The sequence below is a fragment of the Brachyistius frenatus genome, unplaced genomic scaffold (assembly GCF_029030835.1).
Source record: "Brachyistius frenatus isolate BFR_SWC_R1_liver_20210118 unplaced genomic scaffold, ASM2903083v1 Contig_17, whole genome shotgun sequence".
Taxonomy (NCBI): Eukaryota; Metazoa; Chordata; class Actinopteri; family Embiotocidae; genus Brachyistius; species Brachyistius frenatus.
Genome location: NW_027210616.1, coordinates 2342460 through 2369895, shown reverse-complemented (window position 1 = coordinate 2369895; position 27436 = coordinate 2342460). Strand labels below are relative to the sequence as shown.

Here is a 27436-nt window from a genome sequence, read left to right as displayed (position 1 = left end):
TGCTGCTTGCCTGCAGCTCGAGCTGGTAGCTCGATGATAAGGAAAGTCCCACCTTGTAAATTTAGGGGATTGTTTCAGTAAGTATGTGATGTATGAAAGCATGGCTATCTGAATCAATGCTTTTCATACTTTTTTTTTTTTTTTTTTTTTTTTTGGCGGGGGTACCAATAGCTGTCCTGGCCTTCCTTCTATTTCTGCGTACTGGTCTGTTTACTCCCTCCTGACATTTTGCAGCCTTTGCTAAGAAGTAGAAACAGCGACCTCTCTGTCCACAAGTGGTAATCACATAAAATTTGAATAGAAACCAGCAACAGCGCTGCACAGAACACATGTCAACACTAACAGACAAAAGCTAGCAAACTAAATCAACCTCACTAAACATGAATTCCTCCGACACAAAGTGACGCAAACGGGTGGAAACCTAGCAAACGTAGGTGAGTGGCAACCGACGTGGGAGCACATATAAGCGGTACCAATATCCGAGGTGCTTTCTAACATCACTTTGAGATGTCTTATTAGTCGCTGAAACTCTGTTAAAACCGGATGACCGGACGGTTTTTGATCAATAAGGTAGCGATTTGACAAGTTCACAAACAGCCAAACACCAAGCAAGTTCCACAACACAAGCCAGCTAATATTACTTACTAGTCCAAGTGGTACTGTTTTACTCCTTTATATTTTGCAAAGCTCTCACCAGCTACTAAAAGCCAGTCCGAGATTTACTCTTCCTGTTGCTCAGCTACTCCCACTTTTTGTCTTCTAAGCTTCATCCGTCAACGTCCTCTTTGGTCCCTTCATTACATTTTTCCATTAAATGTATTGGTAATAAAAGAAACTATCACGAACTTACAGATTTCAGAAGATCAACGTAATCACATCATGTGATTTACAGTTGTAGGTTGACTAAATGTGAGATTTGTTTTGTTATTGTATTCTAACGAATATGTCGAGATAACACAAAGAATAAAGACCAAAAAAAAAATCAATGGAAAACTGTAGACATGAAAATTTTGTTTGACAGTAAAGCGGTTTATGAGTCAGGGTTTTTCAGTTTCAAAAAAATAAGGTTTTCATAACAAGGTGAACTTCTCTTGCTCCGTAAAACGTCCCACAACTCGTACTAAGGCAGGAGAAATGAATTTAGTGGAAGGTTCAGGGAGTTGATCTTTACCTCCTTCTCTTGGCATTACAGACTTGAGCTTTGTGAGCTTTCAAAAAGACTTCATGTCTGTTTTCAGAGTCTGTCTTCTCCCCCAGAAAACATTTTCCTTATCTTTCATCTGTCAAGTCGCATTTCTCTGTCTCACTGTATGTCAGCGAGACCAAGCTGCAGCATGCTCAGTCCCGAGCACTTAAATAATAAAAAAAACAGCGTCCATAAGAAACAAATCGTCCATTTCCAAACTACATGCCGCTGTTCAGACAGATGGAACTTCTGATAACTGCAACAATATTGGAAAGGAAGTGAGCGGTTGTCCACTTTGGATGCAACAAGCCCTCCATTTAGCCTGTTTTGACTGTTTGATCCTCTGCTACAATAAAGGGTGGATGATCGCTATATCTCCTGCATGCTCAGGAAAAAAAAACACTGCGGGAGAATAGCGCTCTCAGGGAGCAGAAGATTGGTATTTTTAAGTGCATGGAAGCGTGTAAAAGTCTGGCATGCCGCCACCGATTCTGCTCCCTGCAGCACATACCAGTGCACATCAACAGCAAAGATGTGCAGTGAAGTTAAAGGTGACAAGTCGAATTTGTTAACATTTCTGAATATTAAAGAGGCGTTCAGTGCTAGCAGTGAAACATAGAGCTGTAAGGGTGATGTCAGAAGGGCTGGTATCACCTGCCACCTGGAGAAAAACCCTCAGTAGATTATTATTACCGATTAGACGATGAAGAGTGCAGATGGATTCAAAAGACGTCCCTTGATTATTGTTTTACAATATCTAAGGAGAATCTGTTCTCGACAGGGTGATGAGGGTGGGAAGCGTGTTTTGCACATGCTTCTAGTCTGATCCTGCCATTGTTGCAAACCAGAATGACAAATAGTATAATATCAGACTGTTTCATGATGTGGAGAACTAGTCTGTGATGTAAATAGATAGTTTTTTAAAAACAGACATCCAGCAGGTGCAACATCACAGGATAAAAATCTGCCCTTCGAGCTTGCGAATCTGCTGAGATGGAAGTCACCTGACAGGGATATTGTGATTAATAAAACCGCTAGTGAAAAGAGAATCCTAGAAATAAAAAAAGTAGCCTTTTTATCTGTTGGCAGCTACAGTGAATTATCATCTCGCAGCGTATCTTTCTCCGATCTGTGGGCCACTGTGTTTCCAGAGACTGACGAGCCATATTGGACTGATTATACAGATAACTGTCTGAGTCACGCAACACCAGCGTTTACTCCCAGGAGCTCATTTGTTTGGTCAATTCAGAAAAAGAGCAGCAGTAAAAACCATTTGGAAGCTCATGATAAAGAACATAATCATTTCTCTTTGGTTATTTTGGATTTCAAATTGCGCTGCTGAGGAGGAAATCTGTCAAAGTAGAAAGAAGAGGAGGAGGAAAAACAGAAGTTAATTTGTATTTATATGATTACTGATGTGTAAATTGCTTTCCTCTCTGGACCGGCAACACTCTGATGTCAAGGGTTTGTGATTATTCTCAGTTCATGAGTTCAGACAAGATAAACCCCAGCTTGTGTGATAAAAGACCTCTTTTCTGTCACGATGTCTTCCCAAAAAGACAGCAACTTCAGAAGTCACTGTGTTATCTACAAATTATTTTGCAGAAGCTATTTAAGATAATTGTTCACTGCTGCATTTTAGGGCAACAGCACCTCTTTATAGGCTTTTAATGATTTCTAGGAACTCAATTCACGAAAGTATGAAATTATATCAAACATGCGCATGTGTGTGATTGATCTGAAAAAATACGGCATAATGACTGGCTGGCAGTAAATTGCTGGCCTATCTTCCAGGGAGGTTTTAGCGAGCCCAGAACATTTCTCAGCTGAATTTGCAGTCCTGCAGATAATGTCACGATTAAAGGCAGATAAGTTAATCCACCAAGCCTCTGATTCTTGACACTTCATGATATGAAGCACAGGTCGCCTAAGGGGAGGATCGCATTTGTTTAAAGCTTCAGACGAGCAAAATCACGGCTCCGGTTCTATCATCTCAACTTTGAAACATCCTAATGAAGATGTTACACACTCTCTTCCATCGTTGCTGATTGTTCAAAAGAAGCTAATTAGCAACCCCGACCTGACCTCACATTGACATTGTGCATTCATTCAAGCTGATGACTGTGACTCTTATCACGTTGGAGGTTTGATTTGTTTTCCATTTTAATAAAGGTGCGCCGTATCTGATGAATGCCCTGGAAATGGAAGCGGATGTGTTGAGTTGACTTTTGGACAAGAATAATAACATGAGCTGCATGCCACTGTTCATTCAATCATCACAACAACAATACAAACAAACATCCGCACACTTCATTAGCATTTCAGAAATCTTTGGCTTTATATAGAAGCGGATGACAAACAGGAAACGCATTAATTGTGAAGACGGTAAATAATGCAGCAAATCTTTTCGGAGATCAGGGTACTAATTCAGTCACAGCTGAGAGGCCACCTGTTGACAATTCCTGCAGTACATGTTGACTTCTATTCGTAAGGAAAACGTGGCTCAGAGGAAAGTCAGGGATACCGTTTCCATCATCTACGTTACACTTATCTTCAGAATGTCTGCCTGTTATTAAAAAAAACGCAGGGATCAGGAAAAGTCGTCATCAGTGCCGGAACGTAGACATCCACCGCATTCCTTCATTCAACACTTCCTGTAAACAGCCAAATGTTTCCTGTGTTGAAACACATGTGGCTGTATTGCTGCCCTGTGACTGCTGTTGCCCGTGTCGAGTTGCCAGGTCTCGCTCTATATCCCTGGATGTAAAAAAAAAAAAGGGAAAAAAGGCAATCCTCGACTAGCTTACGCTCACGTCATGGCACACAGTCCACTGATACACTCAGAGGAAACACCATCTGCTACATTTTCATTATGGGCTTTGCTTCAAGCTAAGACAATTAAAGCTAATAGAGTGCAAATGTTTGAGCCCGTACTGCCAACTTTAAAATGTCTCACACATTTTTATCCATATCCATAGTACATTTTAATGACTCGTATATCTAGACTCATAAATTACAGCAGGTCGCACCTGGACTTGGCACATGCTGGATCTCTGCCTCAGTTTCAGTTCTGATCCCCACTTTAACTGTTAATTTGAAATAACTCTGCAGGCAGTTATCCCACATAGCTTTGAAAGTAGTCCTGAATGTTGTATTAAATTGAATTTAGAATTACTCCTAATTACTAAGTGGGCTGGTAATGGCGCAATAATCCCTAGTATCTCTCATTATGTACAATTGGAAAGAATTGCCAGTGCTTTCTGCCGGTGATCAGTGAGCACCTCTGAGAAAAGGCTGTGAACAGATTCTTTTCAAGGCACTTGGGTGAATTATCTTTCGGCTAAAAAAAGGACAGGCTTGGATAAGCATCTTTAGCCCCCGGGGCTTGGCCACCCCTGAGGTGAGAGGATTGCTTCACATGAAGTGAAGGCTTCAAGTGCTGCCTGTAAAAATGGAAGGTGCTCTTGTTGTTGGATCTCAAGTGGGTGGCACATACATGTTGCCCTCTGGGACCCGGGGCCTTAGGAAGACAATGGCCAGGCTGTGTGAAGCGGGAGCTGCAGAGTCGAGGGTCACAGGGCCCCTCTTCACAGGTCTACACCACTAAAGTGACTGTTTAGTGACAACACATAGAAAAGGGGTTGTGTGGAAGACTATAGTAGATAGGGGGGGTGAGGGGAGGGGGTCTGGAGGTTGTGACCAAAGGCGGTCCATCCATCATGTGTCACTGCAGCCCCTTGGGGACTCAGATCTGTGGGCCCTCAGTAAACTGACCCCACGTAAACAGTATTTCACCCATATTTAATTGTTCAGTGTATTGTCTAACATTTTCTTTCCTATTGTCTCTAAAGACTTTTGTTCACTTATATTAGTCCTACTGAGTGTTGTTGGACCCCTGTAGTCTTCATGCTAGGGTGGAGTACAACATTTCGTAATTGGGTGTAGTTCAATGTTTCTTTTATATATTATGTATGCATAATGTAAAACATACAAAAATGTATGCTCCTTCCCGAACAATTTTATTCCCAAAAGGAGATGAAGAAACTCGTCGCCTTGATGTTGCTCTGTGGCTAAACGCGATAAGAAAAGTTGTTGTGCTTCTCGTGCTTGCTTTACAGTTTTCACAATTCACGGCAAGAAATGCAACCTTTCCTGTTTATTGTCCGATAAACAAATGGAAAAAAAACAAGTTGACTTATTTCATATCTTTGCAGGGTGGTGGTTTTCTTGCGGCTTTTGTTCGTGAAAAGAATATAATCTGTGTGACAAAATAAAACAAATGACTTCAGGGGCAGTGAAACAAATAGTGCGAGCGATGGAATCAGGCAGTCTGATAAGTTTTTTCCTGCAGTTATTCACAGTGTCACGGACACTAACTTCAAACGGCGCCAATGATTTAAGCTATACCTTTAATAAAACAGGGCTGCCAGTGTCACTGGAGGTAAAGAATAGTGCCAGGAAGAAAGGTCCATACAGCTGGTGCAGATACAAAAGCAGGAAAGCATGAACCTCATCTCACACCTTCCCTTCTTTCATCTACTTCCCCTCATAAGCCAGTATTTTGATTCCTGGATTTCTGGCAATCGGCCCTGTTTGCAATTCAAAGACTTTTCAACAAGAGCATCTGTTTGGGTATTATCATAAACCTGCATGCACTCCCACCACCCACCCTTCACCTCCCTGCTCCCCCTCTCCTCCCTCCCTTCCCTACCTCAGCCATGTGCACTTGCATGTTTGTGGAAAAGGGGTGGAGATGGTGGGTGATGGTGGTGCGGGGGAGGGTGTGTGTGTGTGTGTGTGTGTGGGAGGGGGGGGGGCTTTCCGTGACCCACAGAGTCAATGATACATAAGCCACATGACCAAGTAGTCTTCTTATCCACGGCAAACAGGACTCGTCCACACATGCACAGACACTCGCCAACAGACAGACCTGCAAGCGGACTTTCAGCACATTCGCAGCTCCACTGAACTTGGCTCATGTCATTTCTCTGACAGAAGAAAAGAAGACACACACGCGCGCACACACACACGCACACACACACCTCCGTGGGAGAGCTCAAATAGAGACGTGCCTTCAGTCTTGGAGTGGCGCTGTCACACACTGATATACAAATACGCATTTAGACAAATACACAGGCACAGTCAGGGAGCCACCACACACACACATACATATATTCCCACAAATTGGAACACACTTCACACACACACACACATACACACACAGGGGAGCAAACAGTCTCTCTCTCTTTCTTGCTCACTCAGCTGCTCTCCCTCTCCCTCTCCCTCTCTCTCTCTCTCTCTCTCCCTCCCATCCACACACACACACCACTACAGTATATCAGCGAGTGACTAGCGGAGAGCCAGAGGGGAGTGCAGAAATGAATGTGAAGATCCTGACGCTGGTGATTGTGCTCTTGGTGTCTCTGCTGTGTTCTGCCAGTGCTGGTGAGTACAGGAGCGGCCAGCCTTGTCGCCGGTCGTCTCCCTCTGCTTTCTATTTCTCTCTCTGTTTGCCTTGGGCTTGTGCAGGCAGCTGTAGTTGATCAGTTACCCAGCATGGTTTGCCTTGTGTAGGCTCTAAAAGGCAGGAATATCAGCACCTGGTTGTATACAGTACTGCACTGCAGTGGTTATACTGTCTGCTATTGTACTGCCATAGCTTTGATAGTAAACTTGAATGTAGGTTCTGGCTTAGATTGATCATTTTCCTCTCTGCCTCACCTTGATGTATGCTTATAAGACTTGGAGATGAAATGTAAAGAGGTTTTTAATTGATGGATATTCATGTGTGGAGCTATTCCTGAGTGACAGATATGCCGGATGTTGGGTGACTGTTGTAGGTGTTATGAAATGTAAGATATGCATGGCACATGTTCTGTAAGGTGGAGTGAACCTGATTAATTTATACCTTGATGTATTCCATCTGATCCAAGTGCTATATGATTATTACACTGTGCAAGTGCAGCAGGGGAACAGGGAACCTATATATGCATGCGTGCCTCCTGTGGTGATGATAATGAGGACTGTAATTGTTGTACGCATCGATGAGGGGAATCACAGATCCCAGATGAATGGATCGTCTCTGGAGAGGCTCAGTCTTGATGCCTTGTCACAGTAAAATTATGCTGCTGCGTCTCTGGAACCATTGTTGGACTAGATATCAATTCCCCTGTGGATGTAAAATATGTATTATTTGGAACAAAAACATTGACTTGGGACAATTACTCGTGGGCAGAGCATATTCTCTCTGGTGGCTCAGGAATAAATGGGTTCTGAGAAATGTGGTTGGGGGGGTAGTTTGGAGACCGATGGGCAATCTGCAGATGTGATGCAGGTAACATTGTGGTGTGAAAAAACAACAGTTAGGCCTGTGTAAATGTCTAGACTGTTCTGGGGATTATCACCTACCCACCAACTACAGTTGCTCAGAAAACACACAGATGGGATGTGTTTTTATTTATGTGTACGATGCTGTACAGAAAATAATGTGCCAGCAATTATAAGATTTCACATAAATTACGATTATAAAATGGTACAAACGCTACAGCTTGGAAGATACAGGCCTAAGCTTTTACACTGGAAGATACTCTATAGGCTTTATGTTGCTAGGTGCTGTATGGACTGTGGCTGTAAGATGCTGTGTAGACTTTATGCTTGCAAGATGCTGTCCACTCTGTGTATCGATCCACGGCCACAGCACTCACAGTTCCCATGCTTCCTGGCACATTCGTTACAGCGACAAGCTATTTTTGTCTGAGGGTCTCAGCACACATGAGTAAAATGGGAAGCAATTATCTAGCATCATGGTCAGTGTCGTTTTTCACGCCCTGCGTGTGGCTAAGCATGTTCCACGCCTGAGAGCCCACCGTGCTGCACCAGCGACGGGGAAAACAAGGCTGCTGTGCCTCGGGCTTTCACGGGAGCTTATCCCTCTCAACGTTCAAGTCATGCCGCTTATGTGCCTCTCTGTTCCCTGGCTGCTACTGTAGTATCAGAGCTCCGTTGACAGAAGAGCAAGAGAGAGAAATGGAGTGAAAGAGGGGAAAGGGATGCAAGTGGGTTGCGGCGTTGATGGGTGTGGGGAGGGATGCTAGCTGGAGTGTGTCTGCGTAGCACAAGCCTCTGCTACAGTATGCGCTGTCGCGGGAAGGTGTCGGAAGAGGCTCTGCATGTAGGCAGTGGGTGTGAAGCCTTTCATCTTGAGACAAACGCTTTTCCAGTTCAGTGGGCTTTCTCTCTCTCTCTCTCAGGCATCTGTGTGTGTGTGTGTGTGTGTGTGTGTGTGTGTGTGTGTGTGTGTGTGTGTGTGTGTGTGTGTGTGTGTGTGTGTGTGTGTGTGTGTGTGTGTGTGTGTGTGTACATGCGTGTCTGAGAAAGAAGAGATAGAGTGAGACAGAGGAAGCGCGTGTGTGTGTTCTTGCAGGAAGCAATGAATATAGAGCTGGATCTGACTGATATAGGGTGGGGAAGTGTGAGCTTTGATTGTATTTACGGGTGCAAATGCATTTTAGCAAGAACTCCTCGCGCAACAGGCAATTCACCTCGACAACCTAAACATACTTACAATATTCATTCAGCACACTAAAAGAGCTGCTGTGGCCTTCTCTATGTAATATTAGCATCCTTTAGCAGCGCACTTCAATTACCCATCCTTGAAAAGCACTCTGGCTCAAGAGTGGGCTCCAGCTTTAGACATGTGGTATCCATAATTCATCCCGAGGCCGATCACTCTTCCTCCCTCTGGGTAACTCTTAAAACTGGCACATAAACAGTCCTTATTCTCGTTCTTGTGTCTGTCACAGCCTCTCACAAGATGTTAACGATCCATCTTTCTCTGCCATGGAAACACCCTGCCAATCTTTACCTAGGAAAGAGCAGGATAAAAACAATAGCAGCTGGCTTAGACACACACACACACACACACACACACACACACACACACACACACACACACACACACACACACACACACACACACACACACACACACACACACACACACACACACACACACACACACACACACACACACACACACACACACATACACATATACACAGGTGTAATTGTGCAGCCCGGGTTGAACAGGTGAGGCAGTGGTGAGTGTGAGTGGGGCACGAGGCCCAGATCAGAGCCATTATCTGGCAGAGAAATCGTCTGCTTGGGAAGAGGGCGATTTTACGAGAGCTGTCAGCAGTGCTATTATTCCATATTAAACTTTGATGTATTGTTGGGGCTGGCTGCTCTGTGGCACCAGCATGCACACACACTGTACTCCTGCCAGCCACGCTCAGATGTTCAACCAAGTGTTACGGGTCAAAGTACAGCCCAGAAAAAAGGAGGGCCGCGGTAAATACAGCCACTCATTAAGGCACAACGAGGCATAAAAACCTCATAGTTATGTCTGAATATTTTGTCAAACAACATCTATAGATGTAAACCAAACGTAAACAGGAAGCTTCAAATTGTCATCCTCCGTTTTCTAATGTAAAGAAGGTGTTTGTGCCTGCGGACTTGATTATGGCGGCTGTGGAGAAAAGAAAAGCAGCTAAACTTTTCCAGATGTCCAGGGATAACATAATAACAGTGGGCAAACAGTTGTGTCAAAGGGGGAGCAGTGGAAAGGTTATTACAGGATTACTGTGAATCACAGAGCCTTTTTTTCCCCTTTTTTTGGAGGCTTGTGAGGAGCACCTGGGTAACTCACACACACACACACACACGCACACACGCACTACACAACAAACCCACAGGGTCAGATGAAATCCGTCTTATGAAGAACCTGGATTTCCTCTTGATGCGGCATTACAAGGAAATAGTGCCAGCGACCTCCAGCTTCAGTGTAGTTGGTCTGCTGCGCACACACACACACACACACACACACACACACACACACACACACACACACACACACACACACACACACACACACACACACACACACACACACACACACACACACACACACACACACACACACACACACACACACCGAACAGTCCATGAGTTGAGTTTGGAATCTGAGTAAAGTGTGATTTGTTTTCCTCTTGTTGATTTATCGCATTTATCCTCTTTTGGCTTAGAACTAGAACTATATTTCTGATCCACACACTATACATCCATGTTCTTTGGGTTTGGGAGTGACTGGTTTGACAACTTATGATATAAGATAATATAAATTTATCAGCTGTCAAAGGTTTTTGGCATATTATTTATACTGTGGTAGCTAGTCCTTTAATATTTCTGGATATATTGTGCTGCATTCGTGTCAGACACTGTAATTAAGACCGGCCAAGAGGGAATTACATCAGGAAAAACAGACATCCCTGTGCAGTTATTATATCTGCTAGCAATCTCTAATCTCTCAATCAAACTGTATTAACATCATGAGATAAAATGATACATTCCGCAATATGAAATTTTATTCATATTGCCCAATCCTTTTGAGGTTTGTGACCTGCAACTCAGTTTCTCTGGAGGCTTCAGTGAGGAGATTTTTAGAAAGATTTTCTGTCATAAACCACTACACATCTGTATAATATCACCCAAAATGAGCTCGGTGAATGGCACTTGCAAATAATTGCTCTGGAGTTGGAGTTGAGGAAGAGATTTAGAGAAAAATCATAACTCATTTGGTAGGGATATAAGGCTAACCTTTGGGCTAACTCTCCCTTGAGAGCTCAGCTGTTGAAGACTTTGTCATATGTGACTGCTGGGCTGCTGTAATGTAATTCAGAACCCTTTGAATGAATAAATCTACTCACTTAGATCTTCCCTCGAGAGCCAATCCAGCGAAGGGGGAAAAAAAGCAATGGGGGAGTAAAAGGCGGCTAAGGGACAAAAAAAATGAAAGATCGGACAGGAAGTGAGGTGAGATCTGGAGGCTCAAAGGTTGTGTGAGTTTTTCACAGTGAAGTAAGTTACAACTACATCTAAAATCGTACCGCTGGTGATCTTGTCCATCTTTACAGATTTTATATGTGGGGTAATGACATTTCTTGTCTGTGAAGAGAGCGTTTGCTCAGGTACATTTCCTTCCTTTAAGTCTATTGTACTCCAGACCTCCATTTGAATTTAGAGGGCACAACCCTTAAGGTTTGGACAAGAGGTAGTGGGGCTGTGGAGGGGTTCCAGTGTTAACCAGACCTCGTGATTACCAGACTCTATCCTCAGGCCCAGGGCACTCCTTACAACTTAATTAGAGACAGATATTTTCAAAAATGTCTCTTTTCCACCAGTGTTCAATATTAAAGTGATTTATTACCCTCTTTTTGAACGTTAAGTGTTACATTTATAGTGGTTGTACCAGCAGATCAGATTCCTGATCAAGATCTGAGCGGACATTTTTATTAACGGGCTGCCAGACCACAGAATAAATATTGCGGTGTTTAAGAATGCAGGTACTTTAATTACTTTCATGCTCAATTTGTAGAAACCCAGAAGTGGAAGTTATGGCTTCTGTAGATTAGTTTTGAGATGTCATTTGTGGTAGAAACTCATACTTAATCAGTTTAAGAGGAATGTGGAAGTGGACCCGAAACACTTTGGAAAATCAAATAAATATGGTTCAAGGCATTGTCGCCATTAATTTCAAACCTCTATAGGCGCTATCATGGATCAGTGAGATTTCATATGTGGCTAAACATGCTGCACAGCTGGCTGTTGTTAGGCCCTTCTAAGTCAGACAAGGGATTTCAATGCTGTGAAGATGGCAGTGTGGATTAGGGCTATGGAAGTGTTGCGGGACTTAGTAGATTTCGGGTTCATTTAGTGACGCTTCCTCTGGGATCTGCCTGAACTCAGAGCCTCAGGCAACAGGATGTGCATGTCTCCCTTCTTCTCAGAGATTTATAGGATGTTGTGGTACACCTCATGCGGTTTCAAACTGTCATGTACCTTATGTTCTCGCCTTAAATTAAAAGCTTTGAAATGGGAAATGTACAATCTCCTCCATCTTCCACATAACTGGGTCCCTTCTGCGACAACACAGAAATCATTCATTTATGAAATCATGCATTATGCATCACAATCACTCCGTCTTTGATCACAAATGTTATTTTCCCTGGGAGACTATTTCACACGTGCACGTACACTTAAATGCTGGTCAATCCAATGATCTGCCACTGACTAATAGCATGGATCTCCCCACATACTGTTTCCTGGATCAGGACTGGGCCCCTTGCTGTGTCCCTATGTCTCATTCACTTTGGAGGAGAGGGCTCCCTGCCACAGTCTCTGAACATGAACAGATGTTTATAAAAACTAGAAGACCAAAACAATATATGGAATTCATAAACATGCATCCACATCAGGAAAACCGTTTATCCTAACAGCCGATGAAAACCTCGTGGACACAGAGGACCAATAAACACTGAACGTTAGCTCACCTGCAGCACTCTACAGCTGAACTTGTCAGTAAAAATCTTTATGATTTTTACTGAATCACTAAATATGTCTGACAAAATCGCTTATTAAGTTTCATTGCGTTGCCTTTACCCGAAGGTGGGTTTTTTTCTGTGCACCACATGCTCAGAATATCTGTATTAAAACTATGTTTTCAGAGATGGTTTTCATTACAAATACACAGAAGTGCTATGACAGCAAAACCAGTGTGCTAACTAAAAAGAATTGCCAACAATCTTTTAAAAGAAATTCATTAAAGCTGTATCTCAATTTATTTACATTTTTACTTAAATAAAAAAAATCTGCAATTAGTATATGTAATGTAGCCCAGTGGTACAAAATTGTTTGTGCTACAAAAGCAGCGGTTCTACCTACTAAACAGCTTGTTACAGGCAAATCCTGGGCAATAAATCAGCTATTGTATGGGTATTGTGTTGATCTGGTCAATTTAGATCATAGTTTTGCATAATTGAAGGATTTTGTCTGATGCAATCAAACAATTGAGCACAGTTTATTGCATTAAACATTAATTAGGCTATTAAAGACATCATTTAATGTATTTTTGCCATATCTCATAAAAAGCAAATATCTGAAATAGTGACTGGGGGCGATGATACATTGTGTTGAGCTTGGGAGCTATTGTTTCGTATCTGCAGTGTGGTCGTGAGGTAACACACTCTGTTGTTGGTGCTAGTTTCCCTTAATAGTGTTTGGGGAGAGGTGATGGTCTCCTCAGGCTTTAAAAGCTGCAGTGAACCCTGTACAGTGGTATTAGTCTCCCTCTTTCTGTTTCCCACATCTCAAATGGGAGAAGGCACACAGGTTCACAGCATGGGGGGGAGTGATGACTCAGGAGAGGGAGGGGCTGTGTTTCACATCTGATTAGTGTGCCCATGGAAACGGATGGTTGAAGGATCCCTTTGCCCTTGACATGCAGTCTCTGGAGACTGGGGCAATGGTTGGTATCCTTACCTACCTACTGTGCCTGCCATGCAGAAAGGTTTACCCCGCTGCCGGTAACGGAAACAGCTACACCAGCATCTCTCTTGCTCCTGCCCTCTGCCGTTTGGGCACACCGACTGGAAAGCTGGGAGGAGAAATCTCCCCTTGGAGATATTTTATGTTTGCTTCTCTGACTGCTCGTGTTCAGTAGGATCCAACCTGCAATAACCTTGTAGCCACAAATTCACCTCTTCAGTTGGAGTGGGATTGTGAATAAACCAACAGGCAGTCAAGTGGTGAGGGGAGTCAGTGGCTTCATTAGCTGGCTCAATGCTGCTGCCGGCCCCTTTGAACTCACAGTGCTCTGATCATAGCAGAGTACGCAGTCTCACACCTCATCATTTCATACACTCTCTAATTCAGGAGCATATATAGCACCACACTTCACAGGCAGCTGACTTACTCAAAGGGACATCTGCAGAAAGCCAGCAGCCAAAAGGCTGCACAGTTTGTTTTTAATTAGCTGTGAACCTTTAGTGAGAGTTGGGGGTAACTTTCAGAGCAGGGTGGACAAGGGGTTAAGTCTAAAAGCTGCAGTAATAGGAGCAACTTTTCATGCACTTTGGTTTCCTCATTGTAGTTTGTATAGACAAAGCCAGCCTTTAGCTGAGCCACAAGCCTAGCATTATCACAGAACAACAATGCTGCATATCAAACAGCCCCCGACAGAAATAAAGAAAGTGCTCACGACCAAAACAAACCCTCCCCGAGAGGAACTCTCAGAGGCCGAGTGCGGTGGCCCGCAGAGGAGGTTAAAAACATCACAGACACAGTCAGGGGGCTGATCATGTATTCAGACTCTGTGCAGAGTGAGATTTGTAAATTGAGAACCTGGTCAAATTCAGCTGACAATGTCATTCTTTTTGCTCCAAACTGAGCGCCTTTCATGGTGGCTGCCATGGTAACGTGGTCTGAAAGTCGGCAAGCAATGGGTACCAGTTTCTGCCAAGGCCCAGACTTACTGGTAGGCACGCAATAAGCAGCATTTCCGAGACTAGATGTTGGATTGTGAGAGATGAACAACAAGGGACGGCCTCCTTCGTTAGGCACCAGTCCACGCGAATGTGTGGGGAGGCTGTCAGGCAGCAAGCAAATCCACTGTACGATGCTGTCGCAGTGCCGCGGCTTATTCCAGGTTAAAAGAATGTTTGGCTTGTATCTGCCACAATTAACACATTTCATCCTTGGCTTAATAACCCTGATCCCCTAATGTGCTTATGCAGCAGGAGCATCTCTGTTCATGGCATGTCACTGTCTGGCTGTGTGGGTTAGTATGTCTGTGGTAATGGCAGGCTATGGAGAGATTCATTAGCTAAAGCTACTCGTCTCCCTTTTAGTGAATGAAGGAGGAAGGCACGCGATGGAGACAGCAGGCCTGCTCCTCCAACGTCATGGTAATAACCATGGCTACACACACCAGGGTATTTATTCTTCCTCTCTCCCACTAACACCAATATTGTTCCGTCACCCATAAGGATTATACATGCACATAATAAGCAACAACTTCTTCCCATATAGACACAAATACTGCAAGTGTTTCTTGTTACCGTGTATATGTAGCAAATACCGTATTGTAGTCCTAGATTTCTTTTTGCAATAGAAATATGTTTTTAAGAAATAAGGAACCTTTTCCTATTATTTATGTTAAGTGCAAATTCACATGACATGTCATTGTGGAAAGAGGACAAAAGCTTTAACTGTGTCGTTCACTTGATCCAATCATGCTGCAAACAGTGAGGGAATCTCAGCCCTGACAGAAACTAGACGCAAGACTAAGAGTTTCCAGCTGTGTTAACGGTTCGGTAAAGCTGTACTTTGACTCAGCGGTGCTTGTAAAATGCTAATGTCAGCATTCTGACATGCTCACAATGATAATGCTAACATGCTGATATTCAGCATGTATAATGTTTACCATGTTCATTATCTTACTTCACCCTGTCAGCATTCTAACATTGGCTAATTAGCAACATACACATTGACAGGATTGTCGCTGATAATGGTGCCACATGGGAAGTTCATGAATCACCACAATTATTAAGATTAATCTCGAAAGGGGCATGAATGCATTTATTAAAGTAAATCTTTTTTGGTGATGTTGAGATTTTTTGTTGTTTACAAAAAAAAAAAAAATGTTGAACAAAAGTCGTGGGATCTCCAAAGTGATTAGGATTCATCCTCTGAGAACCATGAATGTCTGCATAACAGTTCATGGTAATACATCCATTAGTTGTTGACATATTTCAGTCTGGCCCACGGAGGTGGACCAACTGACATCCCCATTGCTGCAAACATGGCTCAAGAATCGACTTATCCAGATCTTTTGATGCGTTACGACGGATGGAGCTAACACCACCCCTCATTTCAGTACCCAGCTATTCCCATCCTCCCAGCTCCTTGTTTAAACCTCAGGACACATCTGTACAAACTGCAGCAGGCAAGACGCAGAGGTGTCTGATAAGTGATGTAGGGACAGGGGACAGTAAAAAAAAAAAAAAAAACCACAAAGGAGAGATTAAATTTGAAAAGCTCAGCCAACCGTGAAAACGCATCGATGAGATTGCACCCAATTGAATCATAATCAGTGTGACTGTGAGTGATGAGCAAGACAAGTAAACAAACAGATAAGATTCAAGAGGACAACAAATCAATTTGTGGTGACAAAGAAAATTAAACACAGCTAGGATTCAATTTTGACAGCCATTCTTCACTGTGCATGTTTACATTTGATGCAACAGTTTTTAATGAACACAGTCCCTTGTGTACTTGTTGCTGTACTTAGACTCGCAGGCTGGTATAGTTTAATCTCTTGTGTCCTAGTGGCATAAAAACCATTATGCTGTGGCTGCATTTACAAGAGCAGACATTTGTTATGTGGTCGTTTTGGCAGTCGATACACACAAATCAGCTTTACAACTATTAATAAGCAGCTCTGGCCCATTTGCCATGGTGTGTTCCTGCACTGACACAGCTCTGTGATATATTGTTTGCTCTCGCCAGCCATGAGGGCAGCTGATGAACTTGGCACTAAACCAGAGGACAGCCATTTCTCTTCCCTCTTCTGACTGGATGGACAAGTGCTAGACGATGTATAACTCTCTAGGCTCCCCTGATGGACTGTTGCAGAATCAACAGGGATAAACTGTCAGTATCCCACTTTCTGCTGGGCCATAATAAGACAGAGAGCCGACCATTTGAAAAAGATGACATAACAGACATCACCTTAGGAGGTGGGGAAACTAGGGCGGTGAAACGGGGAGCGGCAATGCAGCTATTTATCATTAGTCTGGAAACTGGCCAGTTTGTGACACTGTCAACCACTCTCTTCTCTGCCTGACCACCTCTGCCACTCCTCACCTTTTAAAGGAGTCAGCAGCGACGCAAGTAGCAGCAACAATAACAAGCCATTCCTGAAATTCCACCTTTATGAAACTTTAATTAGGGAATTACCATGTGAGGGAAGAAGTGTTGAGATTTGGTGGGGGGGGAAAGGGCAAAACTGGGGCTCCAAGGTCATCAGAAGTAGAGATAAGATTTATTATTGTGAGACATATATTATCCTGCCGTTTTACTGTTTTACCAGCTGAACATAAACATGGGAATCTCTCATGGGAAAAGATCAAATGTAGTACTACAGAGACTGGATCTAATTTCAGAGCAATAAGATAGGTGAGATATCTTTGTTTATGGAGATGAAATGTGCATTATCCAATGATAAACCTGCCATGGAAACAAAAAAAGATCTTATCCGGGAGCAACAGATTCAATCTATAGGTAGAGACACAAAGCTAGCTGTTGATGTGTGTTGTATCTGTCACATTGAGATGCTTTCCCTCCAGGCTGCAAGAGTTAATCTATACTGCCACTGTTATCACGGGTGCCCGGGCTTATTTTTAGCAGCTTTCATTACACTTTTCTATCCTGTAGCCAGATTGGATAGGTCGAGATTTGTCAGACGAATCACGAGATGTTCTCGTTTCAAACCCCAGTGTCGAGCAGTGGCTGACAGATCGCAATGGCAGGAGACATCTAAATTGTCTCATTATGGACCTGGGTTATGACAGGCTGTGCCATCCTGGGAGGAACGGCAGATGAATTGTGTGAGCTGAGGTACAATTACTTTTCCATCTTGCACTGCAGTGTGCATATGTGTGCACAGTGAGTGCAACTATAGGCGTGCGTTTGGTAAAGTAGTCCATCACTCATATATCAGCTGCACTTGGGTGTTGTGTAGCACTGTGTTTATTGGTAAATGGACTGCACTTACATAGCACTTTTTACCTTCACAGTTTACTCTACCACACCTTTCCAAAATTGAGATTGGGGTTCTGGATCCAACAATTTTTTTAAACTTTTAAGTACTGACAATTGTGCTCACTTCATTAAGCTGTCCGACAGCTGTGTAGAAAGGATTTTAACTTCTTCCACAATCACTTTTTTTCCTACAGTATGTACAACTGAGTGCATGTCTTTGTGGAGATTCTTTATGTCATTGTGTCTCGTACTTCTCGGTTATGTCAGATTTTTTACCCGACCTTCACCTGTGTCCTTTTGAATTGGCTAAAACAATTTCTACCTGCAGACGCTCTCAGAAGAAATGTTATGCGTTGTAGTTAAAGTCAAGCGTGCTCACACCTGAAATTGTGAAGCCTACATCAGTTTGTTTTTGTGTGTTCTGCCTCTACATGCTGATGGTGTTTCAGGAGTGAAAATGGAGAACCAGGACCGCCCTGTAATACTTCTGTTCACCTCAAAATCTACTCAAACGCAGAGAGTATTAACATTCAAGCCCCTGGATTTGAAAGAAATGAGCTGAATGCCTTCAGAATGTGTCAACATCCCTCTTTCACTGTGTATCTGGAAGAATAACAAAAGGATAATGTGCAGATTAGTGTCCCCAGGGGCAAAGATGTGCTTTAGATGCGGAAATATGCAGCCAAGAATTTTCCTGCTGCAAATGAATTAGCCCACTGTTAGCCCACAAATACACTGTGTAATGTGCTTGCGGAAGAAGATTAGCGTGGAAATGGAACTTGAGACGTCTGGCGTTTCAGGGATATACTTTGAAAGCTTTCTAGCTCAGTCACACAGTTCACCATAATTTAAACCTGAAAGCTCAAAGCCCTTCTCTTTTTCAATAGAAGTTGTTCTTTTACAAATTATTTTATAAAGCCACAGCTGAAGGTCATTAATTAATAAAGGCCGCCCCGAGACACTGCCTTTCTTCTAAAGGTGTTTTGAATTCTGCTGTTGAAGAAAGCTGCCCTCTAGTTAAACAAATTGATCTTAGCTATGAGAGAAACTTGAGCGTTTTGAATGTAGTAAACGGGTTTTCAAGACGGAGTCTCTAAAGTTTCGGTCAGGGATACATCCTTCGGGTCACAGCTGTTCCTTGTTCATATAACAGCGTTTAATATCACGACTCCGCCACAACTGAATACACCAAGTGGTGGAATAAAGCAGGGGACCTAGCATCATCATGGCTTTTCTAAGCCGCTCAACTGCTGTCCTCAGTATACTTTCTGCTTTTACAAGCCTCTGCAGTCAACTGGATGACTTATCTTAAGCTGTGTCCTCACCCGAGCTCTTGTGAAGCCAAGGAAGGTTATTCCTTGGGGAATTAAAAAAAAATGGTGCCAGTCTCTCTGAGGAGAAGAGATGCAAATGTCACGACCTCATGTGAATAATCAATCAGCTATTTGATGGGAGATACCCAAGGAAAGAAGAACTGGTACATGAGCTTTGATGGAATCTTTTCCACACAGAGGGGATTATTGAACATAGTCATTTAGTAAAGAAAAGTGTGCTGTTAAAGTTGATGATTTCGGTTTAAGTGAAGTCTTTCTAACCTTTAAAAAAAATTAACTCTGATGATGTCTTCATGGTGATGTTGGCTTGGGCTGGAGATGACATTTGAGTCAACAATATAAACTGAAGGTGTGGAGTTTAAAAGAGAGATAGTTATTTTGGAGTGTTTTTGGAGTCTGCCCATACAATAGACTAGAAGTCTCAATATCTTTATCTTTGCTGCTTTTATTCTTTATTCTTTAAATTTGTCTTTTAATCTGGACACTGAACTTCAGTACTTTTATGGCACCGACCGAATTGGTTCGCTAGCATCTAGTTAAAAAAAACTTTACAGAAGTCAGCTCAATCCCTGGAGTAGCTATCTAATCACATGTACACAGCTCCATTTCAGTAACTTAGTATTTGTATGAGTAATGATGTTTATCATACATTAAAAAGTTGATTAAACTAAAAAATGTGTCATTCTATATCTAAAACCTACAATGAGGTCGCTGTAATATTTAACCAATTTGATATACCAGAACCAACCTTTTCTGCTTTTCTTCACAATGTACTTGACTAAAGAACTGAGTGTAGTCTGACAAATCACCCTTGTTAAATAAGATATGCTGCAAAAGATTTAAAAAAAAAATATATATATATATATCTGGATCTCCAAGAGGAGGCCTGTTGGATTGTGATAGGTTAAAAGGTCATGGAGACACTTGGGGTGGACCAAACCGTTTGGAAAAGTGGGGCTTAAGGGGATCAGGCCACACTTATTGAGAAGTGACTGAAAACATCTGGGATCACTCTCAAACACACACATTCCCACACACACCAAAGACATTCACACATTCTCTGAGACACACTGCTATTAAACTCATCCCTAAACTGGGATCAAACACTGTGATGAGCTGCACCTCCACCAGGTTTGGTGCTGTTGGTGTTTGTAATCTCGAGGGAGAGTGACGGAGACATGAGGCATGAGGGCTTGGATTTCTCGCTTCTGCCCGGGCTACGTGTATCTGCCGTGCGTTAGACCACACTTGACTTAATGAACAACAATGCTGGGTGGGCTTAGAGAGGCCCACACACTCTAGCACACACTTACTGTATCTATACATGTCTCTTGTTTCCTCATCCATTATCACTGATCCTGCCTTGGATCTTGCTACATATTTGCCTTGAGCACTGATGGACTTAGGCTCGTAATCAAAATGTGATAGCCTCGGTGAGAAGAAGGCTGTGAAACACCATCTTTGGGAGAAACCACTTTTTGGGTGTCTTAATTGGTCTCTTCTCTGTGTGTGTCCTCCAGGTCCCATGGCCTCCACAGAGCATGGCAGAGAGCTGGAAGAGGCGGCTACAGTGAGAAAGATGGTCCAGCAGAACCCTGCGAGGGGCGGTCAGACCCACAGACCAGCCGGCTGGAAGAGAAGACGCCCACGGCCCCGTCTTTCCCACAAGGGGCCCATGCCGTTCTAGAGCAAGGTTAGTTTCTAGCAGTCAGGGGTGAATAGACGTTCGTTAGGGTTTGTTGACAATAGAACCAACAAACCTGCAGTAAAACGGTCTGTGTCATGCAGTAAAAGGTTTCTACTCTACCATGCCTATCTTTGCTGCGTTAGCCCGTTGGACAAATTTTCTGTCAAGTCATTTCTCAAGAGAATTTGAGCAAAAGCTCTTCCTGATATATTAAATTACAACTGCTGACTAGTGGGGAAACACAACTCAATAGAGGAATTTCTAAGAGGACATTGATGTTGAGTCCTGAAATACTTTGTTGGCAGAATTAGTTCGGATGTTTTCGATGACAAATGGGAAAGTTAAACTTTTGTAGGAGCAGTGGAAACTCTGTTAGTCACCATTGCAGCCAAACCGAACTCCAACTCAAGGATGTTTTTGTTGGCATGGTAAAAAAAAGTGCATATCATAGCAGGTTATTGGCTTTAGCCAAACAGCTTTCAGGCCTTCCTAGTACAACAAAGGTTGTTTTTAAGTCTTAAGTCATTTATTTCCTCATACTATAAACAGTTATACTTAGAAACCTCATCTTTGAGTCCATTCAGCTGGAATAAATCTTTACTCTCCATCTCATTAAGTCAATTAAAACCTTTTTTCCAAAGATAATACGCTGTAGAGTTCGGTTTCGTAGCAGCACCAACTTTCTTTCGAGGGAATATTTAACCAGCTGTCAAGTAAAATAAGACTTGGTGTGAAACTTTTTCATCCAAAATGAGAGATAATATTTTACTTATCACCTTTTCACAGTTAGATTTTTTTTTAATTCTAAACATGAACAAATTCTCTGTATTTCAATAAACCCAGTTCAAGCTTCATTGAGAAATAAAAATATACTTCAGCCAATTGAACAACATGATCAAATGTACAGAATATACAGATTTAAACTCGCTAATGTCAGCATGCCATTGCGAATGGAGGCCAACAGTGGTATATCCATGTCTCTCCCAGACGCTGTGCCGAGACAGGGAAACTCAACAAGACACAATATCCCTACAGGAGGTGCCGACCATACAACACTGACCTGCAGAGGTCCACCATAAATTAAATCTATAGTGAGAGGAGGCTGCAGTCAGAAAGTGTGAAGGCATGGTTAATCAGTTTCTAGGAAAAGCGATCAAAGCTTTTGAAGTTTGGAGACTCCATTCTCTAAAGCAACAAGAGTTTTACAATCTATGGCGAATTATGGATGATTATTGTTTATTGTATTTTTATGGACTGGGTTAAAACTCTTTGGAGCTCACTCCTGCTTTCAATATGAGCTTCTGGAGGCTCAGATCAAAGGTGAAAACATTGAGGAAGGATCAAGCCAGGGTAGTCTGCACTTGAAGGACAACGTGGGTCTTACCACTTCCCTCAGGCTGCCAAAAAATGTGACAATCCTCTCTGTGAGTTGAGTGGTCAGAGCTTATGTTCAGTGCCAGAATGCTGGCCACATAATAAGGGGAGCTTCAGGAAGTTGTGAAGCTCTGTAAAAGTGAACGGCTCAGTGAGTCACAATGCTGTCCTCGCAAACACCACTTAAACCACAACACGCTGAAGATTTCCCTGTTTTTGTTCGCTTCCCTCTCTGGTTCCCCTCATTCTTGCTAAGTTCATAGTTCACCTCATTCATGGGTTTCTCGCCACATAGTTTGCCAGTTTACCCCAACATGACCACAGTGGGAATAAGACTGTCTACTAGCAGCATTTTAGTTATAGTGCTACCAACCTTCCCTGACTGAAGGACCCAAAAAAAAGTCTGAACTTCTTTGGAAGGTATTAAGATATTGAACCTTTTCAAGATCTGTTATCCGTCCAACAAGCCGCTCTTCTGAAACTTCAGCTTGAAGCGCTGTTTTACTCATGAGGCCCGCTTTCGTCTTCACTGTGTGCTGATGATGGGAAAACCACCTCTGGAAACAGCTGGAGTAGCAGTTTGTTTGATCAAAGCTAGAGTTCAATGGATACATCCAGCTGAGGACTGGGACTCACACAGACAGACTATGTGGATATGTCATTATTTAGCATAACTTCATTACTACACTGTTTAAATAAAGATGAGGAACAATGATTGCCTTGACACTGTCCATCCTCCAGCGCTATGCTACTTAGCAACATCACCTCATTACAGTGTCAAAAACAGCTCATCATTTATTCTCTATGACACCGCAGGCAAAGTTGGATTTTTCACCATTACACATTCCAGATGTGAGCAACTCTTGAGAAGAAAGATGGCGACCGGGGTCATCCTCTTTGAGCATCTGAGAGGACTCAGATCAAACCATGCTATTACAACTCTTGGATCTAAGCCATGCCAGTGACAGTCTAAAAGACGACAGGATATTACAGATTTAAAGCCGGAGGCAATTTGTGGAAAGCCCCAGTGGCCCTGAGTGTGAGAAAGCTCAGTGAATGAGTCTTTTAAAGAGTTTCCCCTCAAAACAATGTGTATCAGGTCTGCGTCTCTTCCCATACACTCTTGTGTGATGTAGTGTGACTTCAAGAGGGCTGCTGCTCTGAGATCATACCATGGACCCCAAAGCCCAAAGGACAACAACAAACAACAATACCATTCATTTGAGATTAGATATACCATACATCAGCTCTCCAGGCCTTACATGGCCACAGAAAAATGCCATCTTGTAACAAGAACAGGCTCCTATCAATGAATGAGCCTTGTTGTCTGACTCTTCTGATATTATCACAGAACAGGAGAAGATAAAAGACGTGGGAAGATAAAAGATTTCCTCACCGATGAGGAGTGATCTAGTCCCCCGAGCGTGGTATAAAGTTGTATTTGTGTTCCACAGTGAGATACACAATTGTTTTTCTGACTTCCTACAGCTCTTTCCCATCAAAGGCCGCAAAATCTGGTTGGAACATGTCTGGGACAGCCTTTTCTCCTGGTTGATCAAGTACAGGATGACATAGGCCATAACAAAGAGAAAGCTGCAGTAGAAACTCCCTGAGGGACACATTTAATGGAAAGGAAATTGAAATGTCTTCATAAGGCTTGGGGAGGATCATGGCATTAAGGGATACAGACGATGATCTCCAAAACTGTCAAAAACATACACTTTTCTATCTCTCTTCTCTCTGCTAATGTGAAATATTGTCGTGCACAACAGTTCCCCCAATTGGCAGAGTAGGGAAGCAATCGAGCCGAGAAATAAAGTGAGCACCGGTGGGGTTACAGGACTCCATGTTTGTGAATACTTTGGGTTCAGGTCCAATGATAGCGATGAGGAAAGCAAAACAGACAAGGCTTTGTGCACTACAGTTTTGCGACATGAAAGTTTGAAATAGCTATTGCCAAACTAGCCCACAAATACCACTATGTGAGTACTTTAATCTGAGTGAATATTCAGTACAGTAGAGAACAAAGTCACCACATTAAGGTCCCAAATAAAACCAAGCAAAGTACATATGCTTCTTTTTTGGCAAAAAAAAAAAATTAATGATTAGGTCCGCAGGACCTGACCTAAACCACAAGATGATCCTTTATGTTTTGGATGAGGCTGGGTGACTAAATTATTGAGCCTGTCTTTAGTTTTTGTATCTTTTTCAGCCAAACTCCCGCAAAACTACTTTTAACTGAACTTAAAATATGCCTACACATAAGAAATCAATTCTGTTTGCTTATCTATATTTTATGTGTTTGGCATTGAATATTTATGAATGACAATCTGCAATCGTGTTAGGTAAAACATGGGAGGTTTCAATGTGTTTTTATTAATGGAAAGAGAAAACTAAAAATATAATTAAAAACAACAAAAGATAACTTGTGCTGTCCTTTACCTTGTTCAGTGATTTAAGCTATAGAAACAAATGACTGAATATAATCTAGTTTTTACAAATACTTTTATATAGTTTAGACACAGTTGAAATGTTGGGAACGTATTACAGTGTGAAAAAACTGATTAAGCCCCTTCGCAGTCTGCATGACGGAATGATTTTTAGGAAAACCAAACAACACAAGCTGATTGCACTTTGTCTGTTATTTCTCTGTTTTGCAGGCACTGCTTTGAGCGCCCTCCCCCAGGTTCTGATTTCTACGCTCTTCCTTTGCCTTGGGGGGCCTTGCAATGAAGGGCCTACGTTCGCCCAGCCTGAAGAGTGATGTTCATAGCACCTGCTGGTTCTTCAAGCAACTCTGTCCACAAAAAAATCAGGACAAGCCGCTCACCCTCAGCTCGAGGAGGAATTGGGAGCAGGGAAGGGGGGTGGGGGGTATTGAGCCCGAGCTATCAGACTCTATTTCTCTGTCTCTCTCTTTCTCTTTCTCCCTCAATACTTATCTATCTCTGTCTTCTCCCAAGTGTTTTTTTTTTCTCCTCAATTTCCCTATTGTTTGCTATAGAGCCCAATCATAGCAATCTCCTTGAGTGTCTCACACACTTTGCATGACATGTGGTGGAGAGGGAGCCCGATCAAAACAATCTGAGTCTTAAAGCATCTGTTACTTCTCCACGACGTGGTATTCCCATGTTTCAGATCCAAGGTTACTGCAGCCGCTGATTTCATTGCTGTGTAGCTACTTAACAGCTTTACTGACGGGTGAGGGCGCTAATCATGCAGAAGGGCAGTGTCAGTTTTAATAGTTGACAGAAGCAAATATTAAGTCCACTTATGATATTCTGGATTTCTGCAGCGAAAAGGAATAAAAGATTTTGTGTTCAAACTGGACAAACAAAAGGGTCACATCTGAATGACATTCTAATTATCGTTAATGGTGCTTTCCACCACCGAATGACAGTACTTCCACATGCAAAGTAAAGATGGACTAAAAAAAGAGAGCACATATTGTCAAAACAATCTTAGTGACAAAATAATTCCTTCCTTTAGGAGATTCTTTAATCCAAAGCTATTTTGGTGTTTCTGAACTCATTAACAACTGGGTGGGGAGGGGGGAGTTTATCCACGTGCTCAAGGTTACTGCAACATGTCCCACCTTGGATGAGTCCTTTGACCCCAAATCCCAATCCCAATCCTGTCCCCAATCCCCAGCCCTCTAACCACACTGCTGCCCTGCGCAGCTGCTCTACACGACTGTTAACTGGCAGTGGCGGTCTGCTCCACCGACAGGCCGCCTTGCCTTTTAATGAAGTGCCAAATAATAACCTTCTCCACAATGCTGCCAGGAACGAAGGGATGAAAGGTTAGGGAGAAACGAGAAACACATTACCTCTTGTTTAAAGTCTTGATACACTGACACATTATGCATTAAAAAAATTCTGCAAACAGAAATCCCATGTAAAACAATACCAGTAGGGAGGACAAGTTAAATTAGACCGGAAAAAAAGAAAAAAAAGAAAGAAAAATAAACTGTTTCAAAGCAGACATCAGCTCAGTTAATATGCCACCATGATCAGCCTACCACTAGTGCTCTGGCTGTTTTTAATATTCAGCATATGGCTGGTTCGACCCTTTGACCGATATCTTTCACTGATGAAATGCTATGCCTTTCCATCATACTGGAATATATTACTGTTTATGTTTATCTCTGTGTTATAGTTTTATTTCTTTTTTTTCTCAGGGTGCTGTGATAGAGGCTTGTACTAGAGCAGTCTATTTTGTGCATTTATTTAACACAACACAAACATTCAGTACATTTAAGACTTATATGAGCATATTTTCGTATACTGTATCTTTACTCTCCCTCTATGTATCCACCAATATAGCCATGATTTATCCAGATTCAGTCATTAGTAGTCCTGAGCCCTCCCTTACATTATGTTAGGTACAGTTGCCTTTATAGTCTGCCCTTCCACAGCACAGGTGGTCGTGGCTTTGATCATTATGCTCATTAAATCCTGGAGTTAATCTTTCTCAGATGGATCTCCCCAAGGCTGGCCGGGGTCACTTAGTCTGAGCTCATTGTTAAATTGGCTTAGACTGAAACCACACCCCCTCCCCCTTTTCAATCTCCAAACCCCTGCTGATTCAGTGTGTAACCACGTAACATATTAGGACTGTGACCTGTGGAGCAGCCACCTTGCAATCGTTTGTCGTGTGTTAGGTGTCCCCAACAAATTCCTGATTTTTTTTTTTTTTTCGTTCTAATTTTAGGCTAAAATCCGATTTCAATCGACTGCAATTCAATCAGCAAACTCCCTTATTTCAAATCAGTTTTGACCACATAAGCAACTGGCAAACGGTTAACCTAGATTTTCACCACTTTTTCCCTCTCGCCATGTCTCATGCAAATATTATAATAAAATACAGTCTTCTCAGTCCCAGCATGAGAAGCTTTTATTAAGAGAGCATCTAAAATCACAGTGGTAATCCACCCAGCCAAGCTCACCTTGATTAAAAATGTATTAAATCCTCGGGCACTGTGAATAATAATAATTTCAGTTCCACCATTATTTTTTCATACCCTCTCAGACAGAGATGTAGATTTCATTAATGCTCCTCAGGAGTGAGACAGCTTTGCTCAGGATGTCTCATGTATTATTGGGGAAGATAGTAGGAAGATATGAGCTGGAGATGAAAGTTCGAAGCCGCAGGAGTTGGGATGCTGGAAGTAGACTGGGTCATGACAAGGGGTTCAAA

At 42.5% G+C, this 27436-nt stretch overlaps 1 protein-coding gene across 2 annotated transcripts; it reads left to right on the top strand.

Annotated features, from left to right (window-relative positions):
* The first annotated feature begins 6084 nt into the window (after nt 1-6084).
* On the top strand, nt 6085-25659 carry apln (apelin). 2 transcript variants are annotated; one of them, XM_069694275.1, is made up of 3 exons: nt 6085-6631; nt 20697-20869; nt 24898-25659. In XM_069694275.1, exons 1-2 carry the CDS (start codon nt 6565-6567, stop codon nt 20861-20863), a joined length of 234 nt encoding a protein of 77 aa, XP_069550376.1. In that variant the 5' UTR covers nt 6085-6564; the 3' UTR covers nt 20864-20869; nt 24898-25659. The 2 variants fall into 2 exon arrangements, with proteins under 2 accessions (XP_069550376.1, XP_069550377.1); XM_069694276.1 differs by lacking the exon at nt 6085-6631 and adding an exon at nt 13559-15012.
* Nucleotides 25660-27436: the final 1777 nt, after the last annotated feature.

What these genes read in the sequence shown, in the direction of transcription:
- apln (XM_069694275.1), top strand. Translation starts at nt 6,565, where the DNA reads ATGAATGTGAAGATCCTGACGCTGGTGATTGTGCTCTTGGTGTCTCTG. An exon ending in GCTGTGTTCTGCCAGTGCTG is followed by an intron (nt 6,632 to 20,696) that starts GTGAGTACAGGA and finishes TGTGTCCTCCAG; the next exon opens with GTCCCATGGCCTCCACAGAG.